This window comes from Sphaeramia orbicularis, chromosome 12, assembly GCF_902148855.1.
Source record: "Sphaeramia orbicularis chromosome 12, fSphaOr1.1, whole genome shotgun sequence".
NCBI lineage: Eukaryota > Metazoa > Chordata > Actinopteri > Kurtiformes > Apogonidae > Sphaeramia > Sphaeramia orbicularis.
Window position 1 is genome coordinate 67,862,620 of NC_043968.1, and position 20,827 is coordinate 67,883,446.

The following is a 20,827-nucleotide window of genomic DNA, read 5'->3' on the forward strand; positions in this document are numbered from 1 at the left end:
GGCTCATTCATGGTTCCAGAAATCCTGAACCGAACCAGGACTAATCTGCTGTAAAAGACTCTTCTTTATACTTTCAGAAAATAATGTTATTAGTCCCAGTCAACACCATACATCATTTTAGCATTATGCCCTAAGCTTTTATATCCCCTGAAATATCATTTTTGTTTGCAATAAAATCATTGTGCATGGTGCATTCAATATGGTAATGAATATAGTTTGGTTAAAGATACCAACTTATTATGATAATTATTTTTATTATTATTATGTGTGCATATTAATGCAGACATGCTTTTTGAGTAATTGAAATATAGGTGTGATTTTTTTGCTCATAAAAACCTAAACGATCAAAATTATCTACTGATATAAAATGTTTAATAACTGTTCTATTAATTGCATCAATACATGTAAATAATTGATTTGTCATCTTTTCATGGTCATCAGAAATGACCCATTTGGATGTTCAGAGGATCCATAGTGAACGTTCCAACATGCAAACACCATTGTTTCCACAACACTGATTCACCAGTAAAACCCATGGAGTTTGATAAATGACGCTTGTTTTTAGGTTTAGTTAATGATATAGTTTGCTGTAAAAGTAATTTCAATTTCAATCAATATGACCTATGAATTTACTTTAAATATAGGAAAATACCTGATTTTATAATGTTATAATACATGTTGATAAACCACTTAAGAAATATTAGATTTAGAGACAAAAAATCATTTGGAAGTAAACACAAAAGCAGTTCTGGGTCTTTAAGGGTTAATGCATAATAAATCAGAAAATTGTATTTCTTCTGGAAAAATACTTAGCTATCACAATAGTCCTACAACATGAGAAATCAACATCAAAATTTCAGAGACGTGCTGTATTTCAATGTGGAGATACAGCGGGCTAAACTTGTTAAGTATCAAAGGCCATTTTTTCCCTTTAAACAAGCTACAATTTTGCAAATATGTAAATGTGGATCTTCTTTTACAGAAGGTAAAGACATCTTGTCGCTTCTGAGATTTCCATGCATCTGTCATGGATATTGCAAAAGTGACGAAGAGATGAACTGTAGTAACATTTTCTCAAAGTATTTAGTAAATCAGAAATCATCAGATCAGAGCATTTTCCGAAATCTGGTGATTCAAGGTGGATTTACCCTGAACCTCGGACTTCACTATTGTAAAAGTATTTATTTCAATTTATTTCAATAACAATCTGAAATGGCTGATTTTTGGTTAATTATTACAGCACTGACACTTACTGTGCACAAGACCATCAAATGAGGTTCATTTTTATTTATTACCATTTTACATTGGAAAAGCAACTGTCAGATCTCCCCAACTGTACTTTACCATCATTCACATATTGTAGCTCTTTATTTCTAGGTGATTAATGCTTATATTCTTACAAAACAAAAAAAAAAAAAAGGATTTCAGACACAATCTGTACACTCTGTCCAATTCACACCCCTCCCTTCACCCCCACTAGGACAAATACACTGAAATGGGAGCCAAGTCTTAGTGCAGTGTTGAAAACCTGTTCACACACATACAAAAAAAAAAAAAAAAAAAAATCAACAATCAACAAGTCGCATGTACATCTGTGAATCACATGCTTAGTAAGTGTCTGGACTCGTCACCTAAGACACAAGAGGACACGTTAAGCAAGTGTGCATTATAGGTAATACAAGGAAGGCAGGCGATTGAGGATCAAGTTGACACAGAACAATTTGACTGGGACTGCCGTGTCGAAGGAAACCGGTTCAGTTCATAGAAACCACTTGCGAGAATCAAACCTGTGTGTAAAGAAGGAGGAATTCAAGTTTTTACACTCCAAATACGTCTCACGTGGAAGAATTTAGTGACAAAGTTGGAAAAATCTCAGTGGGGCAACAGTAAAAGGGGTGGGGGAAAAAATGATCAAGTAATAGGGGTGAAATGTTCAGGTCAGCACCCCCCTTACCCCAGAAGACGTCCCATAAAAAGGTCCCATATCATCCACTACTTTTCCTAAAGTTTGCCTTCACACATCAACAAGTCGCAGGACAAAAAGAAACACAATCAAATGTTTTTAAATAAATAGATCCATTGATAAATTTTCTTCAAAAATAACCCTTAGAGCAAACCTCAACACAAGAAACTGAAACCAACCCTCCCCCCAAAAACCCTACATACATACATACATACATACCGTTAAACCTACAAATGCAGAAAATATCAATGAAATTAACAAGTGTTAAAATGCAGAAAATTAAATAAACACAAGGAGAGATCACTACAGTAGGCTGAAACCAACTTTGGTTAAAAAAAAAAAAAAAAAAAGAAAGAAAGAAAAATTCTCTTATTTGTTATCTGCAGACCTTCAAAACAGAAAGCACTTTATTCCAGGATAATTTTCAGATGTGATATTTTTTTTTTAAGTGTCAAAGTACCAAAATAACACTAGAATCACTCTGGCCCTGTTCAGACCTGGCATTATCATCTGTTCTGAGAAATCCTTAAACTAATTCCATGTGTGAACACACTCAGACTTCACTGGTCTGAAGGCAGGTATTGACGTTCTTAGTCTGAACAGGAAAGAGACCTGGGCCAGACTGAAAGACTGGACACTCATTACCATATATTCACATACAAAGGCTTTAAATATGTCCAAAAATCTCACAAAACCCACATAACCATAACAGCAGTAGATTGTATGTGCAGCCCAGGAGCAAAGGAACAACATTTTATTTCCATGGTTCTTATAATCTGGTAGAAATTCAGAAACATGTTGTAAGTTCTCCAATATTCAAATATCCATTGTGAATGATCAGTGTTACATATTTAAGGTTTACTGACTCATTTACAGTAGCTGCGTTTACACAAAATGTCAAATTTGAATGTGCATTTCCATAAACTGGTTTGGAACAAATAATCACCAGTAGCCAGCACTGTACACCGCATAACCCAGGGCTCTAATTGGCAAATGGAACAGGAATTAATTCAGGCTCTTCATCAATCTACAGTTTTACTATAAATGTTTTCACCTAAAGGGAGGGAAATTATTTTTGAAATATTCAGATTTTTTTCCCCTGAATTTTCCATTTCCACAAACAGTTTCCAATGACAAATTCATGTCAGAAAGTTGAAAAATACAGCTAGAACCTCAAGGAGCAAAGAACCTAAAAAGTTGCTGCCATTCTAGTCCAGCCCATCCAATTTAAGACAAACATTTCACACTATGAATGAGATCATTTATTAGAATATGAAGCAAGGAAGTCCCATCTCAATTAATCACTTGATACACAGATTTGTTTTTAAACCAGGTGTGCAGAGACACACTGGATACCTGAAGTCTGGTATCTCAGGATGGATGTTAAGGTCTGAACAGGGTCAGAGTTCTTGTCTCTTATTTCCTGTACCATGTCTTAACAGCAACGAATTGATGAAGAAAAAATGTTTTATGTTGGGTCAAAAACAAAAAAAAAGAAAAAAGTCTTGAAAAACTTAAAGCCTTTATTTTGGCAGCTACTTTTATTATAGAATAGGTGAAAATCTTCTTAAACCCAACAATTTCTGATTAAATATTTAAAAACAGTGTCATATGGCCCCTTTAAGAAGAGAAAACACAAATGTGAACCCGGCCCCATTACCCATGTTGATCATTTTAACATCCTTCAGAACATATTGGCAGCACATACACATACATACATTCACACACTCGCACATACACACTCAATACTGGTAGTGTGATTCAATCAGTGAAATCTATCTCATGTGTGTCATGGTGGGAACAAACAAGGAGGCGGCGGCGGCAGCTGAAGGTGTCAACGACCATGATGGCGGCAGCTGTGTGCAGAGGTCAGACAGGGAGTGATACAGTGAAAAGGTCCATGTCCAGTGGGTACTGTAGCCCCCCCCCCCCAAACATGATCACACCTTGTGGCTGTTGGATGTTGGGAGGGAAGGAGGGAAAAAAGTGGATGATGACAACTTGTCTGTTCGACTGTGGTCCAAAGATGCTTGTCCAGTTCATCAGCAAGACAATATTTCATCCCCCCCAGTCGCATACAAAAACCATAGCAGCAGGTAGAGCTCGAGGGCGTCTCTTCCCCTCGAGAAAAATAAAGACAAAAAAACTAATAATAATACCGTTCCCTGTCATCCACATGAAAGCAAGCTATGGAGATTACCAGTTCTGGGAAGTGGTAGATGTCTTTTTGCTTTATTCTCCATCCCCTACGCCATCCTCTCACCCCGACAACGATCAAGCAACCAACATTGTCCTCCGTCATCAAGTCTCTTGTCAATAATTTTCCCCCACGTTTTACTCTTCATCCCAGATTCCCCTTCACGCAAAGTCTAGCCTTGCACCCCTCCCCCACCGTACACACACACACACCATGGCCTTCTCTCCCTCCTCTTCCTCCTCCCCCTCTCACAGGCGAGGATGATGAGGGCAGATCATCGTTCGGGCTCCGACTCCAGAGCCAGCACCCGCTTACGCTCGCGACACTGCTTCTTGTGGGCGGGCCAGTCCCTCTGCTGGCACTGCGATCCACAGTAGCGCGCCACCTGGCAGCGACCGCAGATGTTGAACTCTCGAAGCTGGGAAAAGACGGAGTGAGGTTAGCGTCTGTGACAGAGGTATCCACCAGATGAACGACCATTATATAGGACACATGTCAAGCATATGGCCCACGGGCCAAAACCAGCCCACCAAAGGGTCCAATATGTCCCCTGGGATTAATTTGTGAGTTGCAAAAATTACACGAAGAGATTAATCAAGCAAGTCAAAAAAAAAAGTAAAATTTACATGAAAATGTTTATATTTACAAACTATCTTCACAAAAAAATGTGGATGACCTGAACAAATATGAACAACCAGAAATGTCTTAAGAGAAGTAAGTGCATTATAACAATATTCTGCCTGTTACAAAATGCATTTTTAAATCCACTGTGATCTTTACGTTGTAATGTACATGTGTAAATAAGAAGCTGAGGCATGATTATTGCTAAAATTGCAATTTTCTTAAGGCATTTCAGGTTGTTCATGCTATTCATATTTTAAGGAAACTATAGGTGTGAACATTGTCATAATGTAATTTTACTGTTCAGGCCCATTTGAGATCATATTTGACACCCCTGATCTAGGATGTACAAGGTAAAGGGTGTGTTTGAAATGGGAAAGAATCCCATATACCAGTACCAGTATACTGACCTGAGCAGTTAGCAGTAGTTCTACACAGATCTGCTTTGAACTTGAGTCCACATGCACACAAACATCCACCTGCCACTAGGGCTGCAATGACTGGCTGAAATGGTAAAATTAGTTGACAACTAAAGCTGAATCCCAATTCACCCCTTGGCCCTCCCCCTTACCCCTAGGTTTTGCACACACACATGAAGGGGTAGTGTTGTCCCGATTCTCAATTAGTTGGAGGGGAAGGGCTAAGGCGGAGGGCTATATAGCCCTCAAAACAGCAATTTTTCCGGACCATGCTACAAACGGAGGGATAGGAGAAATTTCCCATAATTCTGTTTGAATCATTGGCAAGATGAAGGTAAACAGCCAAAAAGTGGAGCAGTGTGATGAGAGAAACACACAAATGTACGTATTTTCTTCGTAAACAACTTAATCATTTGATCAACTGTTTAAAGCCGTTTCAAAGTGTTATAGACTGCATTTCTGCAGTTTATAGTTGATAGCCGCAAAAAGATGACCACAGCCCATGCAACAGAAATGGTTACAGCTACTAACAGCATGGTGAATACTTTAGGAAACAAAGTTGTCGCATCTGTTAATAGCGACATTGATGACTGCTGATGATAACAGACATAACAGGTCATGAAGGACTGTCGTATTTCATAGGGGAGTATTTCAACTCCTACCCCTTGCAGCTCCGTTTCAAGGGGTAGTGCCAAGTGCAAGTGCCAAGGGGTAGGGGTAAGGGGTGAATCTGGATTGGGCCTAAAGCTGGATTTATGGTCACACACCACTTTGGACAGCCCCGCGTTGGCCTGCACAGCCCTGACATGCACCTTTTCCAGACTGTAACTACACGGCACAGCAACACAGAGACCCCCAGTTGGCCAATTTATGACTGTGTCACATGCAACGCCACTACTATACAGCAACAAATGTTGTGGGGTCTGCCATTTCTAAAATCCTAATTTATACTTATTTCACTTTTGTTCTTTGTGGTGAACATAGTGAATGTGTAGTTTAACAAAACTGTGCCTTTGTCTTACAACATGCAGAGGTGTGTACATTCAGAGTCAGTGGCAGAAACTCAGACATAATAATTGAAATGGCAAGTCTATCACATGTGGTTACTGGCATCTTGTGGGTGTTTTGCTGGGTTATATATGGTTGAATTCAAAGAGCCAGATCATCAAACATTCTGAAGTATGTGAAGTGTATCTCTTCATCCATATCTTGAAATGGCTGCACTCGATTTTGGTATTCCCCATTGATTAACCTATTTTCATTCAGCGGTCGCACAGCCCATCTCCTAAGTTGCATCCTTTTCCGTTGCTTACGCTGTAATACTTTTAAAAGAACAATGATATCTTCATTGACTTCTACGAACTCATGAAGACACTGCTCGATGTCGGCCGCTATTATTGTTGTAAAACAGGAAATGCCTGCCAGAAGATATCTAAACCATGGAAACAATTCCGCCCAGTGGAGTTTCATCTTTAAAAACCAGCCAATACTGGCACTACTGCCGCCTCCCGATTTGGAGGGAAAACTACAACACCTTCTCAAAACGACGCCACTACAGTATGTTCGAGTGCGAGAGCACATATCACTGTCGTCAGATTCGATGTACCTACGTAATGCAGAGCTACGTGTGACCATAAATCTAGCTTAATTAATAGTGACATCATGTATTTTAGGCAAAAATGTTTAGTTTAAAGTTTGCAACTTTTAAATATTTAGTTGTTTAACAAACTTTGTTAGACATTGTAATTGTTATGCACAAAATGCTGTTTTGCTTAGGGAAAATATTTTTTTTTCCTGTTGTTGCTTACAATATTTGTTACCTCTGCAGAGCAACAGTGGAGGTTATGTTTTCATCAGGGTTTGTGTGTTTGTTTGTCTGTTAGCAAGATAACTCAAAAAGTTATGGACGGATTTGGATGAAATTTTCAGGAAATGTTGATACTGGCACAAGGAACACATGATTACATTTTGGTGGTGATCGGGGGGAGGGATCTGCCTTGGCGGAGGTCTGCGCTCTCCGAGTGCTTTTCTAGTTGAATATTGAATTAAATATTTGTTTAACAAACTTTGTTATGCATTTTAATTGTTGTGCACCAAATGTTCTTGTTAAAGTCATTAATTAGTTGCAGCCATACTAAGCAGTTAATAGTAGTTAAGCGCAGATCAACTTGAAACTGAATCCACATGTACAAACATCTACCTGTGAAGCAAACATTCATTTCAATGTACCAGATTCACAGGTTTTTATATTACTCTACACATCTACTTTTTACAATTATTAACATAAGCAACTAAATAATCTCAATTTCCTTTTACTTCAAGAAGTGCAACTCCACAACACAACCAAAAAGGCTGATGTTTTTGTGTTAAAATATATCCCTCAAGCATACAAAAACATGGCTCCGCAATCAGAGTTCCAGAAATGTCCCTGTGGTTGTACATACCCTCCTCTCGATGAGCGAACAAGGGGGATAGTGACACTCGTAGTAGGTGCAGGAGCACTCCTCCTCCTCCACCAGCTCCCCGTTAGCGTTGTAGTAGCGTGTGCGGCTCAGCTCCAGGTACTGCTCTTCCACTGGGTCAGCCGGTACCTGTTGGATGGCCAGCCAGTACAGAGATTGCTCTCTGCATGAGACACAGGCAGAAATTATTCATTAGGCACCAAGACAGAGGTGTCACAGTATGGAAAGGATGTTTTCATGTTGTCATGTTTAACTTTAGATTTTATCATTTGGGTACAAGAAGTTGGACTGTATTTTAAGTAAGGGTGGTACTCCGTATTACCACTGTTAATACTCCTACTATGAGGAGTCTGTTGCATACAAAAAAAAAAATTCTGCACAACTTCAGACTCCTTGATAAATTTTTCAGACCATATTTGAAACCTGAATTCAAATGGTCAGATGTATGGTATGCAAGTATATGGTTTTACACTCCAATAATTAACATGTTTTCATTCAAATCAGTGGGTAGTAGGGATGCAAATTATCGATTAATCCATTAATCATTAGTTGGTTGACCTTATCGATCAATTAACGATTAATTGATAAGCAGCAATTTTCCTGAGAACCTGAATTTCTCTTTCAATACAGTCTATAAGAATAAAAGCTAAATATTGTTTATATGCTTCATGAAAAAAGCATGTCATATTCCTTAATGATTGATTTATTGTACCATTGGATACAGTGTTTCCTGTGGAATTCATCTGTTGATGTTACGGTGTGCAATGAGGGTGCACACGCATGCATTACGTCGATGGGTGGGTGGGGGTGCGCGCATGGGTTTCATCGGTGGGGGGGTTACTTGGCTGCACATGCGCTGGGGGATGTGTGCATGTCGGTTGGTAACCACGCGCGTGCATGACCTTCTGTCCTACTTATAATACTATGGGGATATGGGGCGGTGCAGTCCGTGCCCCCGCAGAAGTGAAAGTGAAACTTTAGCTCATTTATCTTTTCTCTACCTCCTGAAGCTTCGCAAACTTTAATTTGCCCCCCGGTTTTTTCCTGTGGCCACTGGGGTGACAGCAGGACATAATGCGGTACATACCTGTGGCCCGGATCAGGAGCCTGGAGGATGTTTTCAACTTCTGTCTCACTGACCAGATAGTCCAGATGACTGTGGACTAGACCAACCTCCAGGGAAAATGCTCCGATCCGATACCGACCACGCATTTGTGTGTGTATTTAGGCGGGGGTGCACCGCTCCCACAAACAGATGGCCGGTCTGTGTTGGGCTCCACCATGTCCCTAAAGCCATTCTAACTCATCAACACCATGATCCGATTCAATGACTGGTTATCCCAGCCGCAACGTCGCACCGCAGACAAACTGGCAGCCTTCGGACAGGTGTGGACAGGTGGACAAGGGCAATTAACCGACAATTAATAATTTAATCCAGCAAATTCTTATCGACAATTAATCGATAGTCGATTAATTGTTTACATCCCTTGTGTGTAGACAGGTCCATTATTGGTTATGATGGGTTTTGGTCTTGTACTAGACTAAAAATAGTCTCAGAAGAACTTAAGCTGTGATGTGTTGTTCTGATGTAGGACAATAGGCCATATTGCAGAGCTTTAATAAACACATCAAAATGACACCTTCTAGTGTTATATTCAAAAAGACACCAGGGATTAAAAAAGGATAAAAATCATTCAATTCAATCAATCTCTCCAATTTTTTGGGCATTTCTTAAAAAAAAAAAAAAAAAAAAAAAAACACAAAACAAACAAAAACAAAAAAACAAACAAAAAAAACCCCGCACTCTTCAAAAATGCATTTTTGTTAATGCATCTGGCAAATACAGGCTTCCTGATCAAGCCTGCACTGGGTCTGTACATTTTATTTTACAAAACAGAAAGGATAATAGTCTGTAGGATGTCAAACACAGCACCTGAACCAAAGGGAAAGGTATGGGGGGAAAAAGTTCTCCAACAAAATTTCGCTGTATTTTATGGTTATGCTTAACTACAATACAAATCCCTTCATTGTTGTTTAATTCATGTTATTTTGTAATAATTCTTTGCCATATTTGTATCACTTCTCTCTTTGTGAAAATATCCAACCTATGCTCATTGTGTGTTATGCCCTGTTTTACCTTACAATATTTACAGCACGTCCCTAAACTTCATAAACCCCCCCATACTTCTCCAGACCTGAAAAAGACTGGAGTTATAGGCCGCTTTTACACAGCACTTCTGTTACGGGAATATTTTGCCTTTATTCCGGAATGACAAACAAAATGGTGGGATAATTTGGTCCCACCTTTATTGCAGTTTTATAACAACTCTGGAGGTAGTAACAGAGCTGTGATAAAGGTGGAATCATGATTCCAGAATGCTATGTAAATGGAACACCTATCGCTCCGCAACCAAGGTGTGATGTTTTGATGACATACTGTGTGTGCGACCCCTACGCCGGGGGGGGGGGGGGGGGGGGGGGGGGGGGGGGTGTACAGTAAAACACATCAACGCTACCAGAAAGATGTCGAACATGGGAGACGCTAAGATCCACGAGCTGTTCTCACTTCAGGCGGAGGACTCTATCCATGCTAACATTTGTGGAATGGTGAAAGACTCTGGAGAGGTTAACAAAGAAGCTATGCTCAGGGTATTTCCGACACGCAAGCTATACGTCACACTATATGCTGTGCTGCATCACCACCTCTTTGATTTCGGAATGCAGTTCCGCTGTGTAAAAGTCCAGCCTATCTCACCTCTCTTACTCCTTTGGCTTGGCTGTGTAAAGCGGTCAATGGTGGCAAAAAGATGGGATCACTATCTCGCCCTTTTTCCAGGATCTCTGTGTAAAAGTGGCTATACGCTGTCCTGTTCAGAACTGTGTTAGTGCTGGGGCTGTGGTCTTACCTCTGCTTGCTGGAAATCTCCTCAGGCTTGGGGCTCCAGCCTACCGGCACTAGTCGCAGGTTGTCTAGCCGGTTGTCCACTGTCACAGAGTTGATGTGGATGACTTGAAAACTAGGAGCAATGCCTCCTCTGTGCTTCTCCCTACACAGAAAACATGTTTCCAGATTAATTACTACCTTCAAATCCAGGTGTGCAGGTGTGGTTTTACGTCTGAGGAGATCTTAATCTTTAGCTATGGTGTAAGTAGAGGTTAACTAACAGTGGAAATAATAGTTTCCAACAGGAAAAAGCTGAAAGTTGAATAATAAGGAAATATTAGAGGTTCACCATCTTCTGGGCCTTTAGAGGTGGATGTAACAATGATGATAGTTTAGGGCAGAAACAACAATGATACCTGATTAATCAGCCAATATCATCCTGCACCAAACCCCAAAATTTGGTTAATAAAAACACATTATCCATGTCCTACTTTTATTTTGTTAAAATACAGCTGAATATCAAAGCAATAACATCAACAAATGTAAAAGTGAGCTTCAAACTGACTGTAAAAATCTACTTAGGAGGGAGTTTTATCTTTAGAGCTATGCATCAATTCCCTCAAAGTCAGGATTTCCAGTTAAGAAAGCCAATAATAACTATTGCCTTCCTTCAGCCCAATTTCAGCTCATATCAGTATTTGGAAGATGACCCACCCCCTGCTCTGATTCGTTTAGTCTATCCCTAGCAGATATCACCATCCTGTGATTAAAACTGTAGTGTCTAGTGTTCGACTTTATAGACCAGGTAACTCTTGAAGTGTGCATCCAAGTCAAACCAATAAGCAGCTAAATAAATAAATTCATCTGAAGTCACTGAACAAACTCAGAATACTGAATCAATAAATCTGGACAGGATAATGAAACTGTTGAAGATCTAGATAATCAGAGATACATTTGTCTACACTGTGTTAGGTAGAAATGGAGGAACAGGGTGTGTAAAAAACAAACAAACAAAAAAACAGGGTGTGTAATATTGCAGCGGGCGAAAAAAGCGACACGCATCGTGGAATGTATTGTCAGATTCTGTTCATTCCACAAACAACATTTTAACAGCTTAGAACATTTTTTCAACCATACACAAATGTGCAAAAAATGTTTAGAAATAAATAATTAAATGATGAAAATAATAGGGGAAAATGGAATTCTAGCCACTTTTCAGTGACTAGTATTACAGATTAAGTTGAAATTGATATAAGATGGAGATGAGTATGTATAAAAGTTATATTAGAGTACACACAGCACAGTATGGATGTCTCTGATTGGTCCATGTGATGCCCTTTTCCCCCAATAGAAATGCGATGATAAGTTTTCTTTCACGGAAGCCCTTCCTGCTTGCAAGAAATTCACTTAGAAGCCTATTTTTACCATCTCTACCTGCACTAAACACACACCAAACATAATGACACTATTGCTGAAAAATCATGTTTTTATTGTGTCTCATAAATTTGGTTTTACATGTGCTTTCAACACAATTGACTTGACAGTATTAGTTTTACATCTGCACTTTCCACACAAATTGAAACGGGGTTTCAGCGAGGCGCCTTCTTGCTGCCATGCCATCTTAAATCACGCATGTCATCAGGATGTGCTGATGCGTCCAGGGGCCCTCTAGAGTTAATTGATTTGCTTCTTTTTGCGCAAAATAGATGGATTTAGCTAAATTTGGCTGTCACAAGAGAACAATATATTAATAATTAGCACGGCTTTGAGCAAGCCATGCACCATTTTTTTGGCTGTTTTTCAAAAATTAACAGTGCAAATCACAGGTGCATGGCTCGCTGCTTAATACACTGTCTAAAAAATACCATTTTATTTTAAAACACCATCTTCCTTTAAAATTACGAAGCAAATACGTCTCACTTATTTTTTGTTCTGTCACACTCCAAAAATGTTCACGAGGGTGAAAAATGCATTCTCTGTATCTCATTTCATCATTTCGATGTCTCCTAACCACTTCCGTGTGTGCGCAATTACGCATACAAACTGTTTGCGCCTCCTTTTGAGACGTGTTAAATATAGACGCAGTTTCTATGAGCAAAATTGCTTTTGAGTTTGATAAATCACTTTGCGTGTGCTAAATTAATATATTTACATTTTCTAATCCCAGCACATGCACAATTGCATGTAAATGCCCCATATTGCATATTCATTGTGGCAAATGTACTAATTGGATGCAGACGCACTATTTTGCACCTTTGAAAGACACAACCCTTAGTGCACACTATTAGTAAATCAGTTTATACAATTTTTTGCATGTGCAATTAGTTTTAATACATGCAAACCTTTAGTAGGTCCGGCCCTAAGTCCCGCGGTCACCCCGGTGGCTATGCAAAAATATCCGGGGGGGGGGGGGGGGCATCTCTGCTGAAATCTCGCTTCATCATGTCAGTGATGCAAAGTCAGAAAATGCCCATTTCTTCTAAACTGCCCCTCTTGAAATCAGTTTCTTTTATTGAATTTCTCTGCAGAATTTATTTAGTTCTACTCCATACATGTCATTGTCTGTTCTGTATCCAGTGGTTCAATAAATCTATCATTAAGGAATATGACATGTTTTTTTCCAATGAAGTATATAAACAATATTTAGCTTTCATTCTTATAGATCTGATCGAAAGACAAATTCAGATTCTCAGAAAAATTGCCGCTTATCAATTAATCATTAATCGATCAATAAGGTCAATCAACTAATGATTAATGGATTAATCGATAATTTGCATTTCTAGTCTAGACTGGTAACTTGTTGCATCATGAAAAGTACCACAGCAATCAGATAGCAAATCAGTCTGACTTACAAACAGCTCACTCTGTAACATATCGGACTGCAACGTGGAGGACTCGAGTTCAATTCTTGATCAAAGTAGCATTTCTTTTTTTTCTTCTGAAGATTTTCAAACGGGGGCAGGAGTCGGGGGCATGGCCCAGGTAGGTAAATCTGACACTGATACAAATCAGGCACTGGGACAACATTTAGAGAGCAGAATTCAGACCACAGCACTCAATACACACAACTGACACAGAACTGAGAAGTCACACAGTACACTACCGCATCTAACATGTAACTATACCCACTTTTTCCAGCCTCACTGACTGCAAAGAGCAAAGAACACCATAATACAACCTATAGAGTATTTGGGACAATAATTCGTATTCTACACTATATACTACCTCTAATTTGTTATTTCTTCCATCAATTGCCACAGTACTGTGGTAGCAAAATGCACAAAAGAATGCACTGAAGTATACGCCATATATCACCACAGTACTGGGGCAACAAGAGGCTAATGAGTTCATGAAACAGTATCCATGATTGGCTCTAGTACAAATGCTAACATTTGACTGGCTCTGTGGCAATAGACAAAACTGATATTTCATGCCACAGTACTGTGCAGTAGCTATTGCCTTAAAGGTGCAGTATGTAAGAATTATGTTCTAACTAATTATAAAATGGCCTTGACTGCCACCAGACATTAAGGAATCATGTTCACTTCAAATACTGATATCACTGACAGTAGCAGTCCAGCCAGAATATTTGCATTTGAAAAGCTAAGTGTCAGCCCCTAAATGATGTTTATGTTGTCATTGTGTGTTTTGGTCTGATGCTCCACCCATCACCTGTCTTCCAATCACCAAGTCAGTAGCCTTTCAGCATCGAGGTTGCGAGTTCCCACTGAGCTGCAGCTGGAACATTTCTGATCATAAATGTCTGACGTTAATAAACCTAAAAGGCCTCTTATTATTCCCAAATACGTCATGACAAAGTGAGAAACAAAACAAGGATATATATAGGAGATGCTTTTGAAACATGGAGACGACTGAAAGCAGAGAAGAATTTGAAGACCGACACCAGCTCTGTCTTAGTCTGACCACCCAGTAAGAGCCACTGAGAGCCAGAGCCGTGGTCTCTTCACCCAGTCCCAGACCATCGGTGTCTTCTCCCAGGGCCAGGCTGCGGTCTCTTCTCCTGGCCCTGGTAAAGAGACTGCTGGTCCGGGACTGGTGAAGAGACCGGGTACCGGTGTAGGACTTGTCACTTGCCATGGTAGCTCCTTGTAGTACAGTGTTTTCTGTGGAAGTGACCTCTTCCTGTAGCAGTGTGTAATCCAAAAAGGGGAGGGGGGGTGGGGGGAGTGGGGGTACAGTAGCAATCCGTGCCCCTTGTACTTTGCAGAAGTAAAAGTGAAACTTAAGGCTCATTTACCTTTTCCCTATCTCCTGAATCTTCGCAAAGTTTCATTTGAGTGTGCAGGATGTTTGTCCTGGCCTATTATATATTATACTTATGTATAATAAGTCTGGGGATGATTTTTTTGTAAGAAATGTATGGTGTGGTGGCAAGGATTAGTGGAAACGCTAGTAGTAGACGCTCATGCTGGATCTGGCACACCCTAGTCTGGGGGGAGGCGGAGAGGATACCACACTCTACAGTATTTTGAATGTGACTGCAGTACCAGTTTTGGCCACAATCCTACATACGGCATCTTTAAAATTATCCATTCTAGTTGAGAAACCTAAAATTCACCGTGAGCTATTATCCGAGTCCAGTTCACAGAACAGTACAGACTAATAGGCCAATTCAATTACTAGGTCTTTCAGAAGTTTTCACTCTCATTGCCTGGACAACGCAATATCTGCAATATCTTCCAAAAAAAACTAATCAAACAGGTTGCTCAATTTCCTCAAACATACAGTACAGATGAAGTGCCATGCTGAAGAGATCAGCAAGCAGCTGTCAACTATAAACTGAGAGTCACTCTACACTGCTCCACCAAAGGTCCTTCAAGCTTCCTCCATAAAGTGTAAAGCTTTACTGATATCTGCGGTGAGATTAGTGCGGAGGACAAGGTCAGACACAGAGAAGGGTTAACCCAAGAGATACTCCACATCTAGACTAAAGGTTTATCACCTACTGTACTCAGCCATAGCTTTCATGTTACAGATTAAACTGTATCAGAGAGGGAACTGTCTTGTGTTAATTAAAACTTACACAGTGGTGATGACAGTCAACAAGACGCTCTGGTATAAGACTGTTTACTTCACATTTGACAGCACAAAGAAAATGACTTACCAAAGCAGCTCGTGCAACGGCCTTCCTGCCCAGCGACCCTTGCCGATGTCAAAAGCATAGGCAAAGATCTTGGCTCCGTTGCCATCCGCATCTACCTCCATGCGTGCCTGGATATATAATTCAGTTTAGATCACTTTTAATTGTACTGAATATGATGAAATACCAAGTAACAACACATACAGCCAACCTCTTGACTTACCTCAAATGCGTAGTTTTCCACAAGCGGTATGTCCTGCTCATCAATCAGTGTGTATTTTGTCTGAAACCAAATAAGACAAACATTTATGTTACTGATGCAACCACTAAATGTAAAATCTGCATGTCTGGAAAGACCAACAAAAGTCCTAACAAAGGTCCAAATGCTCTGAAAATGTATTGTGTGGAATACAAAGCAGGGTTCAAGAACCTTATTCAATAAAACTGCATAACAGCTGTCCACATTTAATTAAAGAGAAGGGGTTTTAGTGTCCATTAAGCGTCAAGCAGCACAAATATTGACAAGACCAAAAGGAAAACTAATTCAGCCAATTAACAATAAATACACTGGGTCTCAAAGTAACTAATCAACAGACTCTGAAGAAACTGTATTTGCAATGCTGTGTGTTGGTCTGCTGGACACTTACAGTGGTTTATCAAACGCTGTAGACTGACATGAGGACAGCATTGCTTCGCTGTGATATGGTAGCTTTAAAGCCCAAGGACCGATGGTGTGAAAAGGGTATCAACAAAAAAGGTAGAGATCAGAATGGTAAGACAAGCAGAGAGGTGGTAATGATTAAAACAGAGATTTATCAAAAGACACACATTCCCTTCAATCTGATGAAAGATGCCTCACAGAGACAAACCCATCATCCTTCTTTGTGTGTCCTCTAATGTGGCTGTATTGTGATTTCACAGACCTCCAGTTAGAACTGCATGATCTCGCCAAAAGGTCATATGATCATCTTTACAGGTAGAACTATGGTCTCAATCACAATTTCTCACTTCTTATACAAAAATATAGCTGAATTACAAACAAACAGTATCATTCCCTCTAGCCTTGCCGTTTTTTTTTTTTTTTTTTTTTAATTGGAGGCTTATGCTGTGTGTGATGGCCTTGTTATCTTACAAGAAACTCTGCATTTTTACATCCTTTTAGACAGAAAGTCTTACAATATTTGATGTAAACACTAGCCCACGTGTGTGTGTGTGTACACATACAGCTTGCATTAAATGAAGTCAGTCAGTAAGTGGCGAATAAACCTAAAAGCTTAACTGCAAACATACAAAAGAACATTACTATGAATAGCCTGAAATAGTCAGTCTATCAATACTACAAACCGAGAGGTTAGTGCAATTCTATGTGCAAAACGACTTAACTTCACTGATATGTGGGCCATTCAAAACAAGTGTTAACTGAGTAGGAATGTTTTGACAGTCCTGTTAATCATTTAGCTACACAAACTGTGCAATCTTTCAGATCATATAGAAAGTTAAAAATCGATCACAACTAAGATCATGAAATTGACAAACGCTTCCCCCAACAATCTCCAGTGCTGAGGTCAAAGGAAAACTACTTTTAATGAAATGCTTGCACATGGAGAGATGAATTCCTGTATTTAAAAAAAAAACAAAAGCAAAACAGTAAGAAGAAGAAGAAGAAGAAGAAGAAGAAGAAGAAGAAGAAGAAGAAGAAGAAGAAACTGAAGAAGAAACTGAAGAAGAAGAAGAAGAAACTACAGGAACCACCACTGTGACATTTTTCCTTTGGTTTCTCAACTGCCTTCTTGACAGCTGGAGTTTGCATTTTGCTCATTGCTTTATTAGCTCTTTGGACCCTGAAGTGATGACATTTGGACTAAAGATGAGAGCTGCTGGAGCACCAGGGGTGATGAAGGGGCAAATGCTAAATGAGAGCTTACACATATGGTGAACTTCACACGTCACACAATGTCTTGACAGCGTAACTGTTGAGCACTACTACAACTGAATGATCTGTTTATTCAATATGTAAGTCCCTTGGAAGTCTCACTCAAAAGGGGAGGGACCCACCAATTACATCTCTCAATGGCAACATGCCAGACACCAGAGCCTAAATAGTCTTATTAATGTAGAAAATATTTAAAGATGAACCAGATTATTCATTTAAGGATCCAAATAATTACCTCCGCCAGGAGGTATTGTGATCACTTTGCTTTGTGTGTTTGCTTGTTTGTTAGCAAGATAACTCAAAAAGTTTTGGATGGACTTTCACGAAATTTTCAGGAAATGTTGATACTGACACAAAGAAGAAAATTTTTAATTTTGGTGATGGGGGGGGGGGGGGGGATCTGTCTTGGCGGAGGTCTGTGCTCTCCGAGTGCTTTTCTTGTTTTGAATAGGACCAGAAAAACTCTTGTACAAATTACCAACGTTAGAGAAGTATAAATTGCACCCATGGGTGGCAGGTGTTTTAGAAGACAGTACCTAGTAGCTGTCAGCTGTGGTCATTGTGCCTTGAAAAACAGTATTTTCACAGCTAAAAGTTTAAACTTTGGGCCAGATCAAGTGAAAATGAACATCAGTGTCAAAAATCTAAATTTCATCTATCATTTCTCAAATAGGCTCATTTTTTAGTTTAAGAACTCTATTTTATGGAACTGTTTACAAAATTTCAGTAACACTTGTGGGAGAAAAAGATATAAAGATACAATCAACATAAAATGAAACTTAATAAGAGGACTAAAATATGTAAATGCACTATTAACTTTAATAATAATATTTCTTCTTGCTTGAATAAGTGATATTCTAAGTCTGTGAATCTGTAAGAAGTAGCTAATTATTCAACAGCACAAGAATAAAGAAAGGTTATGCACAAACTATTTGTAAAACATGCTCTGCTGTTAGCTGTATACAACGCTTCAGTTGTAATATGCATGTTAAATAAAAGTTTATAGGCATATTTGTAGTGTTTAGTTCCAGCAAAATCTTTTATTATGACTGTTGAACAAAGTGACAAACTGCTGTCCCTGTGTCACAAAATGTGTTCATAAAAACTTAGCAATCATTTAAACATTTTTATCCATTATTGATCACAATTGTAGTTTACCATCAGAGGTAAAGCCCTATGTTTCTTTTAGTATCAATTTCTTTTGAGAACAATATGTTTTGTACATTTGCATAAAGTGAAAAAAAAAAAAATGTTCATTTTGAGTCCCCGTGTCACACAGAAGTAATTTAAGTATTTTTACCCCAAAATTTTATCTCTGAAAATTGTAACAAGTGTCATGTGAAAGTACTTACTGAGACCTATTCATACATGTAATAAACATGGATGTAAGTTATTTAGTTTTCAACACAGAGCTTATTGAACATGAAATGTGTCCCAAAGTCACCACTTGATCTGGCCTTTTTCCTTTTTATTCTCGCTGCTAAAAGACCAAACCACTGTGCACTTCATACCAACATCTATCTTGAGCTACATCCTTATGTGCGTTCTTGGTCTGTATTGCTTCAGTTTAATTTGTAGACTGATCAGAGACCACCTCTCTCAGTTGGACCAAGGATCAGGTTTCATACCACCAAATTTAATGCAAAGCAAACTGAAACACCTAAAATCTAACCCAAAAGGGGTAGATATGAAAGCATGCCAAATTAGTCTAGTGTCTAAGTCTAAACCCACTCAGATGGTCTGTATGTAGTGAAGGCAAACACCAGTCCACTGGTAAGAATATACCAATGCAAGTGCAAAATACTTACACAGTATTCAGTTCATTTTACAGCAGAATATATCATTAATTTAATTCAGTGTTGCCTGAAAAGCATTCACTATATAGCTGTTTTATGTTAAAACCTAAAAATAAGCAACATAAGGGGTGCACGTGACAAGGCAAACACAGAGAGCATGGTGCAGCACAGCCCACAGCCACGGGGTCACAATGTTCATCTGACACTGACAGCGTGACATCGTTTATGTTAGTTGCAAGAGTGACTGTAAGGAGTCCAGAAATGCTGTCACTCAGCAGGTGGACAACTGATCCGGCACAGCTCCACCAGATCGGTGTGCACCGTTTCTCCTGCGTGTGACTGTCTTGTGACCGGAGTGGCCAAGAGGAGCATTAGACCACCATCCAGCTACGGGATAACGTCATGACTGTGTAGCTATACTTATATAACTTTAGACAAAATACGAATCAAGTTTTCAGCTCCGGGTGCTCGGCAGTGTGTCGTCTGGTCACTGCTTTGTTAGTTAGCACAATAGACCGAGTTGATGGAGCATGGCGATGGCTTCCTCATTACCCGACACGCTGTGTAATCCAAATAACACAGCTAGCGTAGCCCAGCTAACTGTTATCACCGACCGCACACATAGAACACACCGTGGAAACGAAAACACCAGTCTTATCTATTTATGTACGACCAGAATCCGACAGAGACACTGTCAATGGGCATTTAGTGTACCTCAATAACACTGAATACTGTTTCACATTTTAGTGTTCAACATCACCAGCGTAACCTGCTACATGCTAGTTAGCGTTAGCTTCACTGCGAGACTGTGTGGTGGCGGCGGAGGTACAGAAAACCAGTCTTGCTCGGCCGGCTCCTACAATCTGTTCAAATGCGAATAAAAACGGTGACGGTGAGCGACTCCCGAACCGACGGCGGCTTGTTAACGGTTTCAGCGGTTGACCTGCACCCACTTACCAGCGCGAAACCTCATTTTACAGCGTCTTTTGTGGTCCCCGCGGGCCCTCCCCCGGCCGCACATGGCAGCTCTGAGATCCAGCTCACCTTCCCGGCCACACGGCCGAGCCGTACGATCCCAAGCTTGAAATCCGACATCAGGAGGATGGGCGGTGGTGACAGAGCGAGCCGTAGGATCCCACCTAAACGGTAATCCGTTTTCAACTGGTCGGGACAGCCCCTCAGCCCCGCTGTGATGCCAGTTTGGGCGAAGTGGATGAGTATCTGCCCTCAGTCCGAGTCTCTCCGGTACAGCCTCGGTGACACACCGCTGCTGGCGCAGGAAAGCCGAGCGGTCTGAGCCGTCGGGGGCGGGACAAGTCACCAATTAGAAGGTCCAATCAAACAGCAACTCACGTTTTTTAATACGAGACGTACGATCATGCTGACCAATAGAAAATAACGATTCTTCATGACCGCCTGTTATTTGTTACGTCATCACATCCCTGTGACAA

The 20,827-nt window shown here is 39.9% G+C and overlaps 1 protein-coding gene across 1 annotated transcript; it reads right to left on the bottom strand.

The window, feature by feature from the left end:
• Positions 1 to 1,272: 1,272 nt before the first annotated feature.
• On the bottom strand, positions 1,273 to 20,671 carry zmynd19 (zinc finger, MYND-type containing 19). The gene is made up of 6 exons (XM_030149953.1): positions 20,421 to 20,671; positions 15,871 to 15,930; positions 15,672 to 15,778; positions 10,569 to 10,709; positions 7,645 to 7,825; positions 1,273 to 4,578 (listed from the first exon to the last, which is right to left on the bottom strand). The coding sequence occupies exons 1-6, from the start codon at positions 20,469 to 20,471 to the stop codon at positions 4,435 to 4,437; spliced, it is 684 nt and encodes a 227-aa protein (XP_030005813.1). The 5' UTR covers positions 20,472 to 20,671; the 3' UTR covers positions 1,273 to 4,434.
• Positions 20,672 to 20,827: the final 156 nt, after the last annotated feature.